General features: G+C 34.9%; 1 protein-coding gene across 3 annotated transcripts in view; it reads right to left on the reverse strand.

The window, feature by feature from the left end:
• Window positions 1–723: 723 nt before the first annotated feature.
• The window catches only part of NAALADL2 (N-acetylated alpha-linked acidic dipeptidase like 2), a 1,503,552-nt gene continuing 1,483,116 nt past the window's right edge, over window positions 724–21,159 (reverse strand). For all 3 annotated transcript variants that reach the window (XM_070466387.1, XM_070466388.1, XM_070466386.1), the window contains one exon: window positions 724–9,532. In XM_070466387.1, coding sequence (XP_070322488.1) covers window positions 9,334–9,532 — 199 coding nt within the window. In that variant the 3' untranslated portion in view covers window positions 724–9,333. The remainder of the gene's footprint in view (window positions 9,533–21,159) is intronic.

Below are 21,159 nucleotides of genomic sequence, written 5' to 3' on the forward strand. Positions count from 1 at the left end.
AATGAGACTGAAGGAAGGCCCAGTGAGTTAGCTATGTAGACTGAACATTTGGTGCCTTTAAGCCATCTCTGCTCTATCAATATCCTTGTGACAAATTACACTATTGGGAGTCCCTCTGAATCTAGTATTGCCAATGGTTAATCTGAAGTGTTATATTTTATTTGGCTGTGAAATCCTAGAAGAGTGATCCCCAACCTTTTTGTTACCACGAATTGGTCTCATGGAAGACAATTTTTCCACGGACTAGGGCTGGGGTTGAGGGATGGTTCAGATGGTAATACAAGCGATGGGGAGCTGCAGATGAAGATTCACTAGCTTGTCTGCTGCTCACCTCCTTATGTGCTGCCAGATTCCTGGCCATGGACCAGTACAGGGGTTTTGGGACCCCTGTTCTAGAAAGTAAAACAGTGCTAATCATCTTTATACCTCCAGCCCTTAATACAATATCTTGCCTAGAATAGGCTCTTGGTCAATGTTTGCTGAAGGAGTAAATGAGTGAAATCTGCTAATCATGCAATAGAGATCCCCTAGCAATAAAGAACTGGCATTTTCTAGTGTATATTTGAGGGAACAAAACTCCTTAGCATTAGAGTTGACACAAATTCTGTTACTTGATGTTAGAGCTTGGCACAGATTTTAAAGCTAAATGGCCTAAAACAAGGTCTGCATGTTTGAGAAAAGAATGGAAGGCAAAAAAGAAAAAGATGACAAAATCTTACAATGTGTTTCTGATCAAGGCTTATTTCTTTTTGGGTGTAATATACAATACAGATAAATACATAAAAATAAATTGCACAATTATACTCATCTCACACATCTAGTAAAGTAATGCTCAAAATATTCCAAGCCAGGATTCAACAATACATGAACTGTGAACTTCCCGATGTTCAATATGGATTTAGAAAAGGCAGAAGAACCAGAGGTCAAACTGGAAACATTTGCTGGATCTTGAAGAAGCAAGAGAGCTCCAGAAAAACATTTACTTCTGCTTTACTGACTATGCCAAACTCTTTGACTGTGTGGATCACAGTAAACAGAGGAAAATTCTGAAGGAGACGGGTATACCAGACCACCAGACTCTTCAGAAATTTGTATGCTGGTCAGGAAGCAACAGTTAGAACTGGACATGGAACAACAGACTGGTTGCAAATAGGAAAAGGAGTACATCAAGGCTGTATATTTTCACCATGCTTGTTTAACTTATATGCGGAGTACATCATGAGAAACGCTGGGCTGGAAGAAGCACGAGCTAGAATCAAGATTGCCAGGAGAAATATCAATAACCTCAGATATGGAGATGACACCACTCTTATGGCAGAAAGTGAAGAAGAACTAAAGAGCCTCTTGATGAAAGTGAAAGAGGTGAGTGAAAAAGTTGGCTTAAAGCTCAACCTTCAGAAAACTTAGATCATGGCATCAGGTCCCATCACTTTATGGCAAATGGATTGGGAAACAGTGACAGACTTTCTTTTTTGGGGCTTCAAAATCACTGCAGATGGTGGCTTGCAGCCATGAAATTAAATGACACTTTCTCCTTGGAAGAAAATTTATGACCAATCTGCTTCTGCTAAGACACTTCAGTCGTGTCCGACTCTGTGTGACCCCATCCCTGGGATTCTCCAGCAAGAACACTGGAGTGGGTTGCCATTTCCTTCTCCAATCTAGACAGCATATTAAAAAGCAGAGGCATCATTTTGCCAACAAAGGTCTATCTAGTCAAAGCTATGGTTTTTCTAGTAGTCATGTATGGATGTCAGAGTTGGACTATAAAGAAAGGTGAGCACCGAAGAATTGATGCTTTTGAACTGTGGTGTTGGAGAAGACTCTTGAGAGTCCCTTGGACAGCAAGGTGATCCAACCAGTCCAACCTAAAGGAAATCAGTCCTGAATATTCATGGGAAGGACTGATGCTGAAGCTGAAACTCCAATACTTTAGCCACCTGATGCAAAGAACTGACTCATTTGAAAAGACCCTGATGCTGGGAAAGATTGAAGGTGGGAGGAGAAGGGGACGACAGAGATGAGATGGCTGGATGGCACCACTGACTCAATGAACATGAGTTTGAGTCAACTCTGGGAGTTGGTGATGGACAGGGAGGCTGGGCATGCTGTAGTCCATGGGGTCGCAAAGAGTCAGACACAACTGAGAGACTGAACTGAGCTGAACTGAAAGATAATTCATTACTAATACAGACTAACATCTAATTCATTTTGTATATTTATAACAAAACACAGTATAACAATGATTTTCACCTGTATTTAATATTTGTAAATGGGCATTTTAAATATTACTGTGTCACTGCACATACACATTACATTTATGAATCAGAAAATATTTCTTAATAGATGCCTTCATTTCATAGTATTCAACTATGTGCAAATATTTAAACAACTAAAATATAAAATATTCACCTGTATTCTTAATGGATATGATGTACCAATCATTTTTTTATCACTCCAAATCACAACATACTTTTCGAAGTAAACCATATATCAAGTCGTGTGAATAGTACATAAAATGTTGTAAAATAAAATCACAATTGGGTTAAATATAAAAAGCACTAGATTCTTGGTGGACATCCACATATTATAAAAATTAGGCATTCAACCCTATATAGTAATTAAGAAACTAGAGACACATGCCTCTAAATCAATCATCCAAAATCAGTCACAACAAAGACACTAATAATTAATTTCTTTACAGTGAAAACATTTCCAAATCACAGATGTAATCTACTTTGAATAATATTCAACACTGTACCAGTTCAGTGCAATTTAATAATTGGGGCACCCCTTGAGAGATAGTTATTTTTTAATCAAACAAATTTAAATGAAGAAATTGTGCTCCAATTTTATCCAAAGTTAATTTCTAAATCTTTATAAATATTCTGCTTATCAGCATTCTTTTAAGGCTATATTTTTTATTTATTTTTATTATTTTTTATTATACAATTAAGAAATTTTACTCATTATAAAATTTCATATGTTTAAATATTGCTATACTGATGACATGGCTGAAACTATTTCATGTTCCATATTAACATTCCAAACACATATGAAGCTATCATCAATGATGTGCTGATTTTTCTAGATGTTTATAAAAGCAAATTAGCCCCTTAAAGTGTCTTAGAAGGCTTTTTTCTTTTCTGAATACAACTGCATTCATATTCTACAAGTAGCAAGTCTGAATATGTGGGAAATATTTGCCATTAAACCTTCCTATGTGAAATGTAAATACAAAATCACCTAATAGAGTCCTATCTCAGCTTCTAATTGGAATTATGTATAACATCTTTGGAATATAATTATGTGAGCTACACTTAACCATCTGGGCACTTTGTTTACTGCAGACAAATTGCAATGGTGTAGTAAAATATGTTGTTTCTTATTAAATGGATATGACAAATTTGTCTTTATAGAGAAATAGCATTTTCTCTGACTTTCAGAATAAGGTGGTCACTTGCAGCAGCTTGATATAAAGGTAGACAAGTCAACATTAATAAGATACTATCACATATACTGAAAGCATGATTTAACAATGGCTAACAATTTCAAAAGATAAAACACTCCAAGGAGTGTCCATCTGTGTTATTATTATGTTGAATAAATAGTCTTTGAACAAATTAGAGAGCTAAACTTACTGAGCAGGCCAGATAATTAAATAATTACACATTTTGATTGAAAAAAAGATGTAGTTCATTAAAATAGAGACTCTAACTTCATTTCTGTAGCTAAGCTTCTGTTCCAATGCCAAGTTTGTACTTTAATTAGAACAAAAGACCAACATTAACTTTGATACAACATAATAATTCATAATAATGATTGTATATTAATCTCTTGAGCTTGCTGGAATATAGCACATGACATATGGCATGGTACAGGCACCTGTGTGATCCTTTTGGGACTGAGGTGGTGCATATTAATTAGCCCCTGGAAAATAAAATCTGCTTTCTTCTGAGAAAAGCTACTTCAGTGCTTATTGGCTTAAGACATCAAAGGGATTCGAAAGAATGTTGTTAGGTTCTGCCTACACATGTTAGAGCTTTGTCTAGATGTAGGCTCTGCATCTAGAATCAACTGCAATTAGCTGAGTTAATTCTTGACAGAGCCTGCTAAGAAATTAGAGTAGTCATACATTTCTTTGGCCTTGATGATTGTATTTTGTCTAAAAAAAAATCAAAATTGCCATTTTGGTTACACAAAACTGCATAACTTTTTTTAATTAATTTATTTTACTTTACAACATTGCATAACTATTTTAATTCAAATACAAAATAATCTAACCAGAACATATTAAAATTTGAAGTAGCTTTTTCTTGAATTCTACCTGAAAGTGCCTCAATTTAACCCTTTGCCTTGTAAATTCAGATACCACTTGAGTGTGAGATTCTAAATGTCTTTAAGAAATATGCCATCTCACAATCAGCCAGCTCTGAAGATTCTTGATGGCCCCAGGAATGCTCAAGGCACTTCAGTGTACATCTTTGAAGGATAATGGAATGGTATTATGGAAATAAAATTCTGGCTGATTAACAGATAAATGTACATTTAAAAGACTAGATACTAAAAATTACTTTCTCATAGTTAAAAAAAAAAAAAGCCTGATCCCATTGCTAGAGTATATCTAAAAAGGGAAAACAGAACTGAGTGAGCGTTGTGGTGACCAAAATAGGCTATGTTTAAAAATTTTCTTTTGCAACTCCTCTTTTAAATTTACCTCACTTGAAATTCTAAACTGCATAAAATAAACCCACTTAACTGAAAAGTATTTACACTTGATGGGGTGCTTAAAATTCTTGGAAGTTTAAGTTCTTTCTAAAGCAATTCTAATGAGTCTTTTTTAACCTAGCAATATAAACTCAAGCAAGAAATACAAATTTACTAGTGCACCTAGGCAGAATATTTCTTTGCTCAAATATCACATGTCTATTTTTTCTCCTGTGTTGCATCCATGCTCCTATAATGGAACTGTTAGGTTGCTGATCTATCTTTTGGGGTGTATAGACCCATTTGCCTTCCACTCAACACATGGATTGGCAGTTTAAAATATAATTCTATCGAGGGAACTTGTAGTTAAGACACATTTAAATCGTCCTTTAAACCAGATGACAATGCAATATCCATGAAAAAGTTTATAGTTTTTGGAGTAATTAATCACACATACCACAGAATGTCTCATGAGGACACTTTTGGCAAGGTCTACCAATTACGAAAATAGTTTTTCATTTCAGGCAAAGATGCTGATTGTAACAAAAGATGCTGATGGTAACAAATCATTTTATTTTTGTAACACCTATCTTTGCAATGGAGAAACCTATTGTATGCTATACATTTAAAAAGTACATGTAATTTAAAATACATGTAATTTAAAAAGTCAATTAGTTATTCTGAGATTTAAGTATGATATAAAACTGAGGTTGTAAGTCCCAGCACTTGGTCTTCCCCCGTCATCTAGTTGTCATGATATTCTACAATAGTAGACTTATTTTTGTGCTCTTATTTACTTATATTCGAATTTACCTACATATGTCCACCATTGCTGGGGTGGGCTACCATCATGAGGAATAATGTTGTTGGTTTCTTCAGACTCCTTAGTTCAACCAGTGAAGTGGCAGGTGACATAGTCTGATCAGTTGTGCAGTAATACGTTAAAAATTTCAATAATGTCACTTTCTGTAACTGATTCTTAACTTTCTGTGACACCAGCATGAAGAACACAGGTCTGGAACCCAGTGAGCCCAGCAGAGACACATATGTCAATCATCTTTATTAGCTATGGAACTTTGGGCAGTCACTCAACTAAATTTCCTCATCCTTTAAAATAAGTTGGCATGAGGAGTCAATTAGAAAAAAAAAGTACATTAAATTGAGAAATGTGCCTGACTTGTAGCAGGCACAGACTTAGCTTCATTTCGGGCCTTTTTTGAGAAATACAATGCTTACTCTCTCTTTCTTTAAAATGCCATTATTAGCAAAGCTAGAGGTATCTCCTATTATTGTGACCCTTCAATTTTTTTAGTGTGTTGCCACATGATGTTTTCTCAGGAGGACCCAGGATTATTGATGTAGATGAGAAATCACTAAGCATAAGGATCATTTGGGAAATCTTGCTAAAAATATAGATTCCTAGGCTCCCTTCCCCAAAAACCACATTTTGAGAAATACAGATTTAAACTGCCAATTTAATGTAGGGGAAAATGCTCTCTTATAAAAGTATTTTGCTTAATACCCTTCTTCCTGAGCACTGGTATCATGTAGAGACTCTCTCTATCTCCCCACAAGTACACAGGCTTGTGCCCTTTGCGTGAACTCCCTGGGACAGTTCTACTCGTTAGGTATATTGAGAGAATGAACTGGTCCCTAATTGAAAAAGCAGTGCTTCCAGCCCATCCAGCATCTGATATAATGACTAGTTACCTAGAATATAATGGAAAAGACCATTTAGAACTCTATTATATGAGACAACAAACAAGCTTAAATTTTAGCAGCCCTTCTGCTACTAACTAAAACTGTGACTCTGCCCCAATTCCTTGACCACTTTGTCTGCAGTTACTGTGTCTGATGGGGGTGCTGATGCTTTCCCTAACTGAAGGTAATATTCTCAGACTTTAATCAGAGTGTCTTAGGATTTTCTTTTGACTCTGAAATCTGTACTTTTTTACAAAAAGCGGTATTCCAGGTGTACCCTGCCTGAACCCAAATTGCAGTGGTCCACATCTGCCACCTTTTCTTGGGGGAATAATCATTTATGATTCATTATGGATTGGCACAATGCTATGTATGAAGGGTGGTAAGAAGTACCAGGCACCCAGATATTTTAGCAGCGATTTAACCTAACTACCAATTCATTGAAAATACTTATTAATAACTTGCATAGGATTTTATTTACTTGGATCGTTAGGGGAAAATTTAAATGACATAAATTTCAAGGAACCCTGAGGTAATCAGACTGTAGTAGTAATGTTCCTAGTTAAGAGGTTCATTTCAGTCAAAGATGAGCAGCATTTACAGAATTGGTGGATGAGTTTCAATTATAATTTAGTTTCTTAACATCATCTCTTAAATAGGCTAAAAAAAACATGTTCGTCCATAATTAACTTCAGTTTCTGAGTATCAAATATCATATGATTTAGAAGTAATAAGTACAGAATATTGAGACTTTGATCTGTGCAGTGTGGGTTAGCTAAATACACAATCTTTCAACAAAAATGTGCAAACACAAATATTCATGTTCTCAACTCTATTGGAGTCTAAAGGAATGAATTTACTTAGGATTTTGTTCTAAAATGATAAACTACCAAATCGATAATTATTTGTCTTTGTCTGTTTTAAACCCAGCTCCAAAGGAAGAATTAAAACAAACACACTGAAACTTAATTCACTATTTCTGATCCTTTGGTCCAGGGATTCTATTATTTGACCTGACCCAAATCTGTATGTGTATTGCCCTTGCCTCTTTTCTCCTCTTTTTCCGTGGAAGGAGAGGGTACTGACACCAAGGCATGTGGGAGTTTGGTTCTTTAGCCCCTTGCTGGAGCCACTTCTCAACATGGCAAATACTTTCAGACAAACACGTGCATTGGTTAGAAATATATATTGTAAGGCAGTTTCCTTTCTTATGTAAAATATGTGCACACAAGCAATTCATTGAAACTGAGTTTCTGCTTGAATTATCTAGCTAATTGCTTCAATTCTCTTCTTTGTCTTGAGGGCATAAACATTACTTATAGTAAGAACAGCTGACCCTTATAAATCAGTTAATCAATGCTGACAATTCTTTCCCTTTAACTTCAGTTTTCCGTTAAACTAAGATTAGGTGTATGTTCATTCATATACATAAAAGATTTAGAGCTATAGGCACTATTTGTGAAGTTGCTTTGGAGGTGTGTGATAGGGACATGTGTTCGAATGTTGTGTTAGAGAAAAATAATCCACATGAAATATTCTGAAGATATGCTTCCTAAGAGAAATTGCTTTATCAAATACTAAATCAATTTCTAAAGGTAAGCTCAGAGTTTAAACACTTAATGGGATTCTGTGGTTTGGGGGAATAGTGGATACTAAGGCCATTCAGTGGCCTTTCAGTGGCCTTAGTATGAAAAGCTTCATTTTCAACATGAGAGAGGAACTGAAGCATGGGAAAGATACACTCTTAAAGTAATACAGTATTTTCTGCCTAAAAGTAGAAGCATGAATATATTATGTGCTGTCTCATCTCAATCACAAGTAAGGATAGAGAAGAAAAAAAAAAAGTTTTTTCATAGAATTAAGGAGCTTTTTTGTTGATCAAAACAACTATTTCATTCATCAGAAGTCCTTTTTGCTAGTGGCAGAAATAGCAATTTGATACCTTTTAAGATATTTTGGGTTTTCAAAGAGAAACTTTGCTACTTTCCTGTGGAAATTATATGGTATTCTGAGAGAACTGCCTTTCAGAAAGGAGTTTCAGAAAAGATACATGAATGAGGAGCAAAGTGAGATGCTTTCATTTTAAAGTAGCTCTATTTCAGTGCTTCCAACAGAAACAACACAGGAAGAAATACATATTTTCTCCCTCATAAGACATATATCACTCCTGAAATCTTTACAAAATCAACTGAGACAAATTAGGGGTTTCAAAGCTAGTCACCTTATAAGTGGTTAGGAAAAAAATTTACAATTAAATTGCTCTGTGCAGCTAACTTGCGATTTTCCCCTGGAATGTTTATGGCTCTTTTATTTTTTTTAATTAATACTTAAAAAAATACATTTTCATAACCAGTGTATTACTACATCTAGTTGTGTTATAAACAGGCACTTCATTTCATAAAATAGACACATTCAAAGTGGTTTTTGTCAACCAATCACTCAGTCAGAATACTTGTTGTTCATACTGAATATTTGATAGTAAAAGTTAATCTGAAACCATATTCGCTGTCCATTTCTATTACAGAAGCTAGGTCATTAAAGCTCTAACACAGGTAATCATTTCTATTCCTACATGTTTTATCCATAGGAACAAAGACTGTCCAGAACGTCTTTGAAATTTTTTCCCCAAATATTTTATATATATATATATAGAAAAATACAGCAGATTTCTTTTTAATAGATAAATCTTAAGTATTATTTTCAATAACTTGCTTTTACATAATCAGAAATCTAGATATAAGAAAAATATTAAATGTGCAAAATGCTCTTTTTACATGTACATCAAAAAATACAAAGGAAGAATAGCTTTATACTTATATAAAAAGCCATTGAGGGGAAAAAGTCTTCCATGTCAGAAAATCTGGTGAGATTAGAGCTTTTTCTTGAGGAATTGTAAACAAACTTTTTAAAATGCTGAGAGTTTTCTCAGTTTTTTCCAACTAAGACACTCTCGAACACATCAAGTCCCGCTTTGAAGTAAACCTGAGCTGCATTAATGCTATTCAACACCTCTGACAGGGCTTCTTGAAGGGTCTCATTTGATGCAAGTGACTTGCAGTGCTCCCAAGCCTCCAGGAGTATTGAAAACTGGCTTGTCTTCCCATCAAGGTGGTATAGGATATTTCTGAAAAAAATTAAAAAAATAAAAAACACAGAATGAATAAATGTTTTAGGCACCATGCTATTTTTGTATCAAACATTGTAAAAATATTTTCAAGAAACAGTGATACTTTAAATAAATGAAATAATTATGAGAATACAATATTATCATTTTGAGGCCACTATTGAATGAATGGATTTAGACACTGATCATCAAAAGTTCCCTCTAGTGATGAGAGATATAGAACTAGACAGTATGTGCCTCCTGATGGAAGTACACAATACTATCAATGAAATAAAGTATTTTTGCTAAAAAAGAAAAACAAAAAAAAAAAAACCCACTGAATCTGATGAAGCTTCTAAATCTAATTGCTCATAAACACAAGGGACAGAAAATATAAAAATAATACTGCAGTGTGTTATCAGCAAAATACTGTGAGAAATTCTATAGGACAAATGGCCCAGTTTATTCAATGACCAAATTATAACAAGAAATGGATGACAGAGGAACTGCTAGACCAGGGTTTCTCAGCCTTTCACTATTGACATTTGTTGGGGGTGGGGGCTGAGGTAGATAGTTCTTTATTGTGGCAGCAGTCCTGTGCATTGAAGGATATTTAGCACTATCCCTGACCTCTACCCATTGGGTACCAGTAACAACCCTCCTGTGGTTGTCCCAGTTAGTTTGAACTACTGTACCAGAATACCGTCGACTGGGTGGTTTAAACAATAAGCATTTATTTTTCACAGTTCTGAAAGCTAATCCCAAGATCGGCGTGCCAGTATAAACAGATTGTCGGTGAGGGGCCTCTTCCTAGTTACATTCTTCCATGGCCTATTGCACGCAGACAGAGGGATCCCATGTCTTCTCTTCTTTCTGTAAGGGCTTTAATCCCATAATGAGGGCCCCACCTGTATAACCGAACCTCAGCTGAATTAGGTTCGCCAAAATATAGCCCCATTGAGGTTACGATTTTAATGCATGTCTTTATACTGGGAAGACACAAACATTCAGTTCATAGCTGTTGTACAAACCAAAAATGTCTCCAGACTGCCAAAATTGTCCCTTACAAGGCAAAATTGCCCCCAGTTGAAAGCTGCTGCTTTAGATTACAAGAAACATCAACCCATGTAAATATGTAAAGTACAGATTTTCTAGGTCTTTATTCAAACAACTTTAAAAATGAGAAGTAGTATAAAATTGAATACTAATTAAGGACTTGTTAATATTAACAAACAATATTTTAGGTATGATAATGGTATTATCAGTATATTTTCAAAGTGTTCTTAGATTCTAGAAATACATACAGTAATATTTGTGAATGAAAAGTTACTACAGTTAAAATTTGCTTCTAAATATTTGGAAGGAAAAAAGGAGAGTGGAACTATGGACATCACAGGTAGAATAAGATTGACCATTAGCTAATAATTGTTGAAATGGGTAATGTATTCATTATCCTGTTCTCTTTCTTTGTATGTGCTTGACATTTAGAGTATCTTCTCATAAGTGTAGTGTATGTAATATGATGGTGCTTTGAAATTTATCCTAATATCTGAGAAAGAGGTATTTGGCCTTGGGCAAGTCTAAAGAGATTCCTTTTATTAGTTGATAAGTAGAAAGAGATGCATTTTGGTAGAAAGGAATGGATTATTGCATCATTTGACTTACTTCCAAAAAAAGCTATCTGAGCTAGCTGAAATTCCATGCTCTAATAAGAGAGGCAAATATGTAAATAATTAAAATAAGGTCATTAATTGTCATGCTAGAAATGTAAAGTCTAGTGATAACAGATGAAGGATTGCCACTGGCAAAGTTTATCATGGAGAATATTTCTTCTTGAAGGATGATGGGAACTACCAGCTATAAGGGCAAAAGAAAGGAAATAAGCTAGAAGGTGGATATAACACCCTATGCAGGAGGAATTAGCATATGCAGAGGTATGGATTTATAAAACAGCTTACTATTCTTAGTGGATCAGCGCCAGTGCTGCTGTCTGATCAGGGCACAAGGCCAGAGTGGGCAGCTATAGAAGAGTTGGGAGAGCAAGCCATTGGCCACATCATACCAGGCCTTCCATACCAAGCTAAGGAGGTTATACTTTTTCTTATGGGCAGTAGGAAACTAATGAAAGTTTTTAAGAAGGAAAGAAAGATTACTTGACTTTATTTTGGCATAGTTACTTTGGTTATAATACAAAACCTAGAGAACCACTTACTCCAGATGAGAAGTGAACAAAGATGTCAATGATGCTAGTGGTAAAGAATCCACCTGCCAATGAAGGAGACACAAGAGATGCAGGTTTGATCCCTGGGTCAGAAAGATCCCCTGGAGAGGAAATGGCCACCCACTCCAGTATTCTTGCCTGAGAAATTCCATGGTCAGAGAAGCCTAGTGGACTACAGTCCATGGGGTCGCAAAGAGTCAGACATGATTGATCAAATGGAGCAAGGATGCATGTTAAGTTTGAGACGGTGGAGCAAGGGCCACAGCATAAGATTTAGTTAATTTATAATTATCCCTAGTACTGACCTAGTGGAGAAGGGATAGGCTACTCACACCAGTATTCTTGGTCGTTCCTTGTGGCTCAGCAGGTAAAGAATCCTCCTGCAATGTAGGAGACCTTGGTTCAATCCCTAGGTTGGGAAGATCCCCTGAAGAAGGGAAAGGCTACCCACTCCAGTATTCTGGCCTGGAGAATTCCATGGACTGTATAGTCCATGGGGTCACAAAGAGTTAGACATGACTGAGTGACTTTCACTCACTAGCACTGATCTTAGTTTTAGATAGAATTCTGGATCACTGTTTCCTAGCTGATCAAGACTCCACTACTTGGGCCTCTCCTGAACTTCATAAACTCAATAATGAAGCCTATAATGTTAGTGCAAATTATATCAATTAGGCTATTTTTCATTCTCCTGTACTCTGGTGGTGAATGGACATTGAAATCTGCTTACTCACTCATGACAGAACCCTACAAGTTATCTCTTTTCCTTAAGTATCCAACTGGTCTCTGAAGATACTCACTCTTCCATCTTTTTCATGTCTTTTTGTCTCTGTTATTGGGCCCTGATCCCAATATTTTCAAGGATAAATTATGATATCATTGCTTTACATGTTTGAGTTGAGAAATATGTTACTTTATCAAGTCTACATATGTTACTTTATCAAGACCAACCTAGACAGCATATTAAAAAACAGAGACATTACTTTGCTAGCAAAGGTCTGTCTAGTCAAAGTTATGGTTTTTCCATAGTCATGTATGAATGTGAGAGTTGAATTATAAAGAAAGCTGAGCACTGAAGAATTGATGCTTTTGAACTGTGGTGTTGGAGAAGACTCTTGAGAGTCCCTTGGACTTCAAGGAGATACAACCAATCCATCCTAATGGAAATCAGTCCTGAATATTCATTGGAAGGACTGATGCTAAAGCTGAAACTCCAATGTTTTGGCCACCTGATGTGAACAGTTGACTCTTTAGCCCTTCTGTTTCACCCTCATCCAGAGGCTCTTTAGTTCCTCTTCACTTTCTGCCATTAGAGTGGTATCATTTGCATTTCAGAGGTATGCATATGATACCACTTTGTATTAAGGAAATTTGTAGTCAAAAAACTTTGTATTAAGGAACATATATTCTCTCTAGATATGGGAGGGGAAAAAAAATCTTCCAAATGGAGAGGCAAGATGGTCACAAGTACTGCTTTAGCTATGAGAAAGGAAATGGCAACCCACTCCAGTATTCTTGCCTGGAAAACTCTGTGGACAGAGGAGCCTTGGTAGGCTATAGTCCATGGGTTCGCAAAGTCGGACACGACTGAGCGACTTCACATACCCTGAGAAAAATGTGGATTCAGTTTACAAGAAGACTATTCCTTGAAATAGAGATTTCCATCTTGCTATTTCCACAACCTTCATAAAATTAAAGAGCTTTTCAGAAGAAGCCACTGTGCTGTGTTAAAATAATCATGTAAGAATATGTATGTACATAAACATATGTATATATGTGTTTTATGTGTAAAAGTTTTTACTATATAAAACTGACAAAATAATGAAAATTAGCAAAACACCTAATGGAAGTTTCACTAAACATTCGTTTTATATTATTAAATTGGTGGTGGTGGGGGGGGATGTGGCTAAAAAACCCCGCTAATACAGAGGAACCTTGATACAACCATGGAATTTTCCCAGAAGATGAAACTGCTTCAGATAGTCATATGTATTCTCCTACATGACTGATGCTATACACAAGTCACATTTTCATATTAACATAATCCTTAATTGCCATAAAAAAAAAGGAGTGGGTTTTAGTGTCAGGATACTTATCCAACATTTTAAAATTCACAGTAAACCATTTAGATAAACTGATATATAAAAATTGGTTTAGTATTTTGAGAATAAAAGTAGTTTAAAATATATTTTATTTAATCATTTAAAAAAGTTTTCATTGTAGACAACTTATACTGCTTTACTACTAAGGGTTACTAAATTAGTGTAAGAAAAATATTTTATCATTTCATTAATATTCAAAGTTTTGAATTCTCTTCTTCTATTAGTTCCATGTTTAATTATAAATCATTTAATGGCAAATATATTTCTGGAATTTAAGAGTGCAAAAATATTTTCAAAAGCTGTATCAAATACTTCCATTCCTTGAGGGTATACTATTCAGCATGCTGACAAAGATATTGAAATCATTGTTATTCAGAGCTGCCCTTTAAATGAGTTGTACCATTGCAATTAATACATTATGGGAAATATGTTTAATGATTTGGGTGCTGTTATAGTGACTATTCCACATATTCAAAGCCCACTAGCATGAAATATATTCTTAAATACACATTCTATGGTTATTAAATGTTAAATGTTATTAATATTCAGTTTAATGATAAGATATTAATAAAACATGCTCATAAAGGTTATAGGATTAATCCCTCAATGACAGTTCATTTAAGCCTGAGCACAATCTCTAATATATTTACATAAAACTTCATCCATAACTAGTATAAAATATTGAGAAGAGAGAGAATGTGGAAGAATAAAAATTCATACTAGAAAAAATGTTTAGGTCTAAGTACAACACATACAATCACTGTGCTTTTTTAAAAAACTGGAAAGCAATACATATAATCCTTAAAGACCAATGCAGTGGAATCTGCAATGTGCCAACATTTGCTGTTTTCTAACTTGTAAGCAGCTCAGTAATACTTTTGTAATGACTGTAAACAAGCCATGTGCATAGAAATGAATCCTTTTTGGTTTGTGAAAATTCTACAAGGAGCTAAACACACTTTCCATATGCTACATGATTCAAGGAGTAGGCTGTGGCAAGCTATTATGTAAGATAAACACTCGTATCCATTTCGAGCCAAACTGGATACAAATCAGCTTAAAATTACAGATATTTAGATTCTGGTTGAAGATAAGTGACTAGTATTCTTTCATCATAGTTTAAGAGAGAAACTTCATTTGGGGTAGTTGCTGACTTAAAGCAATTGATCTTTATTATAGTAGAATTTATTTATTTTTTACTTTGATAGATTGTTTTACCTTAAATTGAGGAAAACAAAAATACCTTCTTTAAGCTTTCATGAGAAGGATAATTTCACCTATTGCTTTTCAGAAGCAGCTTATCTTTATACTAGTTCTCTTTTGCATACTAAAAACCATTTAGCTTTTTGCTAACAGAAAATAAAGTTCAGTATTTGTAGATCTTTTCCCAAAATATATCATATTATTTTTGTTGTATTATTTGAATGGAAGACAAAAAGAAAAAACACAAAACCCAGCCACATATGTGTCTATATACTTCTTAGTTCTGAGAAATTTCTTACATATTCATTCATTGGTTAAGTACCCCTGGGGAGCAAAACTGCTACTGTATCATGTTTTTAGTATTCAAAGTATTCTTACCTTTGAAAATATTTCAATTAGATCAGTGTTTGTTATGGAAGCTTCTAAGCCAAAAAGTCTTTTTTTTTTCCCATTTATTTTTATTAGTTGGAGGCTAATTACTTTACAATATTGTAGTGGTTTTTGTCATACATTGACATGAATCAGCCATGGATTTACATGTATTCCCCATCCCAATCCCCCCTCCCACCTCCCTCTCTAGCCGATCCCTCTGGGTCTTCCCAGTGCACCAGGCCCGAGCACTTGTCTTGTGCATCCAACCTGGGCTGGTGATCTGTTTCACCCTAGATAATATACATGTTTTGATGCTGTTCTCTCTAAACATCCCACCCTTGCCTTCTCCCCCAGAGTCCAGAAGTCTCTTCTGTACATCTGTGTTTCTTATAGTCTCATGTTACATGACCAAAATTGAACCTCAGTTAAATGGAGTTTAAAAATGTCAACAGTATGCATCAGAATATTCAAATATGTTTCTCCTTCTCATGTATAGAATCATATTTTTCAGATTAGGAAAGACTTGGAATTAACCAACAGCCAGTCAAAAGGCACATGTCTTATAGGAAAATAGAGTGGAAAGAAAGTGAGAAAATGCCCTTGAAGAGTTTCAATGTCAAGAGTCTGTTCTTTACAACCACAAGGAGTTACATGCCTTATTGAACCATTCCTGCTCTTAAACCTGCTTTAGTTCAATTCAGAAGTTTCCTGGCAGAAAGAATGGACTGTGTTATTAATTCAATAAATCACCATCCTATTTGCATACACATAACATGCATTTCAGTATGGCATGTAGAGACATCAGACCTAATTAAAATATTACTTAATTGAAATCATTTTAGTAGTTATCATGTTTAAAATAACATTAATTCCACCCTCATGCCTATCTTCTCTCATCTGTAACAATTTGGATCTTATAAATGTAATTCATACAGTCATCCTGACCCACACACAACACAAAGAGACTACTAAAAGGAAAATGTAATATATTATTGATGACACTAATGAAATTACAACACACATCACTCATTTTAATGGTTCTGTTTCAATGACATATCACGGTGACCAGGAAAGTGCAGTGCCAAACTCAGAAACCTAATTAATAACTCCCAGCAGCATCAGTGAAGGAGATGAAGCATCTTTACTCAACTGACAAATCTTTTCCACTCAGCTAAAGCAAAGGAAAACTGAAGAAAATGAATTTTGAAACAAAGGCATCTAAAGTCTTCATGAGTCATTTCCTTGCGTGTGAATTAGCAAATTAATGATGGAAATGATGACTCTCTTTCAAATGTTCCTTTTATATTCATAAATGCACAAAAGATGCCATCCATTTTAAATGTGAATTAATATTCATTAGACCCCATGTCGAGAAAGTCCTAAATGAAATCACACTAAATAATAAGTCATGTCTTTTAAAATTGAATGGGTATGCATGTGGAATGCAGAAAGAAAAGGTCAGTTCAGTACCTCACAATTGTTGCTCATTCTTTTTAGGGATTATATGAGTTGTACTCCATAATTAACAGTGGATTACTGTATTTATATCAACATTAGAAAATATTATGTGACTTGGATACTCTATCCATGAGAAGTCACAGAATACCTGGCTATACTATTTATAGTACAAATGTCCATTCAGCTAAATTTCAATATGGTCTATACTAGCAAAAGCATCAGTGAGAATTAAGACAATTGTTGATACTCTCAAGCCATAAATTCACTTTGCAGACAACTGAGGCAGAAACACATGTGTGGTAGATTGTTTGTTTGCAAAAATGGCTACAGTATGTTTGCAAAATGGCTACAGTTTGTTTGCAAAAATGGCTCCCTGTATGCAGGCTGCTTCAAAAAATGACTGCAGTTCTTTCCATCAAGAGGTGGGGTCTACAATCAAGAAATAGGCCAAAGAACTAAACAGACATTTCTCCAAAGCAGATATACAGATATACAGATGGCTAACAAACACATGAAAAAATGCTCAACATCACTATCAGAGGTTATCTGATATCTCATTATCAGAGAAATGCAAATCAAAACCACAGTGAGGTACCATCTCACGCTGGTCAGAATGGCTGCTATCCAAAAGTCTACAAGCAATAAATGCTGGAGAGGGTATGGAGAAAAGGGAACCCTCTTACACTGTTGGTGGAATGCAAACTAGTATAGCTACTATGGAGAACAGTGTGGAGATTCCTTAAGAAACTGGAAATAGAACTGCCATATGACCCAGTAATCCCACTGCTGGGCATACACACCAAGGAAACCAGAATTGAAAGAGACACATGCACCCCAATGTTCATCACAGCACTGTTTACAACAACTAGGACATGGAAGCAACCTGGAGATCCATCAACAAACAGATAACAAAGCAGTGGTACATATACACAATGGAATATTACTCAGCTATTAAAAAGAATGCATTTGAATCAGTTCTAATGAGGTGGATGAAACTGGAGCCTATTATACAGAGTGAAGTAAGTCAGAGAGAAAAACACCAATACAGTATATTAACGCATATATATGGAATTTAGAAAGAGAGTAACAATGACCCTACATGTGAGACAGCAAAAGAGACACAGATGTAAAGAACAGACTTTTGGACTCTGTGGGAGAAGGCAAGGGTGGGATGATTTGAGAGAATAGCATTGAAACATGTATATTATCTAAGGGTGAAACAGATCACCAGTCCAGGTTGTGATACATGAGACAGGCGCTCAGGGCCTGGTGCACTGGGAAGACCCAGAGGGATGGGTGGGGAAGGGAGGCAGGAAGGGGGTACTGGATGGGGGAACATGTAAATCCATGGCGTATTCATTTCAATGATGAAAAACACTACAATATGTAAAGTAATTAGCCTCCAATTCATAAATGGATAAAAAAAAAAAAATTATGATTAATCAAAATAATATATAGACTCTTTACCTTAGTGATAATTGTCAATTTATTTTGTACTTAATACGATTTAAATCCTTTAGTTAAGGAAAAGACTGTTTTAAGTAAAAAATGCATTCCAAAAAGCAATTTATTGAAATATTTAAAATTAAAAATGATTGAATTTAAAATTTCTATAAATTTTAAAGATCAAAAATAGGACCAGATAGGCAAATTTAATGTTTTATGTGAAATTGACTTAAAAAAATTGATTGTGAGTAAATAGTAAGAATGACAGTACTTTGTTTGGCGAATAAAAACAATATGACATTCACCTCTTCAGAATGTTTGTGCTTGTAAACGTCACTGTGGGCAAAACTCAGCAGATCCAGTTCCAACTGGAAAGAAGGGTACATTTGGTTATATCAGTCAAATAATATTCAATTCAGTAATAACATAAATCTATGATATGATAACACATAATATACTACACATGTAAATGTATGGTTACAGGAAAACATTGAAAGTAATGGAGGAAGTAGACAAGGGGTGGAGATATCATAGAGCACCATTAATTAGATTGACATTCAGATACTACCCACTATGAACACATCCTAAGAATACTTCTCTAACAACTGGAAATTGCTGCCTAATTGACCTGCCAATTGCCATAATCTTGATCACAAGTAGTGAAACAATCTGAAGTGACATTTGCCCCAATGTTCATCAGATTATGATAGTCCTGGAGAGCTAGTCCAACTAGCTGAATTAGGTCATGTGACTGGATGAGGAAGCAATCCTAGATTCATCACCTGTGGAAGCTAACCTACTTCACAAGGCATTATTAGGAATCCCCTTTATAGGAAGAAAGACTTTTGCACATTAAAAAATTGAAACCAGAACCAGTATCGTACCCACGTTATGATGAAGGAGAGTTATTTCACGGTTTTTGAATTATGCTGCAAATTAGCTCTTCTAATATCAGATTTTCCTTCATGTTAATGTTTGAAGTATACTGTACTGTGGCCTGTGTTAATGCGAAGTGGGAATGTTACAAGAATAAGCAGGCATTTTAAAACTGTATTCAGTGAACAGATCACACGTTGTAGAACAACGGGGGATGAAGACAGAGAGGGGGAGTGGCAGGGGATGCAATGAGTGACAGTGATACTCCAGGCTAAGTTCACATTTTATCTGTGATCAACTACTTAATGTGGTGACACATGCATACTCGCAACCCCTCAATTTAATATTTACCGAAGAAAAGGATTGTACTAAAACTATTTCAGTGACAATATTTTCAAAATTACTGCTTACTTTAAATTTGTATCAATGCATATTTTGATTGAAAGAATCATTCCTGTGAACTGAACGGAATGTGTGGGAAGTTCTACCAGTAAAGCTAGACCAAATGGCAGGGTTGTTGAATTAATATGTAAAAGATAAATGTGATTGAAATATTAATTTACAGAGCAAGGTACCAATAGTGAACAATTGAGATAGAATCTGCATTAGATTGTTTGCAAAGCTATTTATTCTAAAATGTAGAAAGTAGAAATTGAAATCCAGATTTTCTTTGGGACTTAAACAGAAATAAATCTAATTCCACTTCGCCTAACAGAAGCTTCAAGAAAGATTTGGTCCATACCAAAAGAGTATAAGATTGAGTGTTAATTAAACTCATTTTATATATTTGAATTTAATTGAGTTCATAACTGTGTCATGATAGATGGTCCATATAGTATTATCATACATTATGTTAAGAATAGTTACGAAAATATCATCTGAGTTTCAAGTATGGAACCGGAGTCGAGTATTAGACTCAATATTGAGGGACATGGATTGGACTATTTCAGACCCAAAATGAAACCTTTCCTATAGATTCTTTAAACTAAAGATTTTAGCTCTTTAACATTTTCTAGTTTCTGAATTAATCGATGGATGTATAACAATTCATAAATGCGAAAGTCTTAATTTTTCATTGTACTAGAGTATAATCACCGAGTAATCCTTCTAAATTGTATATTCTAAATTCTTAGTTTCTCTTAGGACAAATTATTTTAAAATTAAGCTTTGAGCCTTCACTTGTGCCTTAGCGTGTGATCTCGAGCAAGACCAATTATAAGTAATCATTCAAATTATATAAAAAATTAGAATAGAGCATTTTTTCTTTTAACTTGTGGATATTTAGATCATTTTCAGATATATTAGTAAGTGTAGAAGGGAAGTACTATTTACTTTTTAACTTTGGACTTATTCATGAAATTGTTAATCTGTATTTGCTTTTTGACGACTGATATTTAATGTTTGCAAAAACTGTTACATTCAGATTGTTTTTTATAATTGTATTATTAAGAACTAATTGAGGCTTAATCTTTAAAATCTTTGGGATTCAAAGAATTGATATGAATACCCAGGATACATTTTATCGTAGTTCCCTTACTTACACCTGCTGGGTGACACCCATGCATACTCAGCAACTCCCTCCAGTGAGTTTTATATTTACCAAGAGGTCTTGGTTTGGCCTCAAACTAGCTTCTTCCAGTGACAAGTTATTATCTACAGAATTACATGATTTATTTAACATTATGATAAATAATGACACATTTGAGTGTGAAAGAATCATTCCTGTGAAACTGAACCTGAATGTGTTGGAAAGATTCACAAAGATTAAGTGACACAATGGGAGTGTTGTTGAATTATATGTAAAGAGATAACTGAACATATCATTAGCAGGGGAGCAGGGAACTATAGTGACAATGGAGAAAGAATCTGCATTTAGATTGTTTTGCTAATGCCTATTTATTTCTCCAAAATGAGAAAGCTGAAATTGGAAATCTCAGATGATGTATCATTACTGTGTGTGGCTTAAACAG

The sequence above is a fragment of the Odocoileus virginianus genome, chromosome 4 (assembly GCF_023699985.2).
Source record: "Odocoileus virginianus isolate 20LAN1187 ecotype Illinois chromosome 4, Ovbor_1.2, whole genome shotgun sequence".
Classification (NCBI taxonomy): Eukaryota; Metazoa; Chordata; class Mammalia; order Artiodactyla; family Cervidae; genus Odocoileus; species Odocoileus virginianus.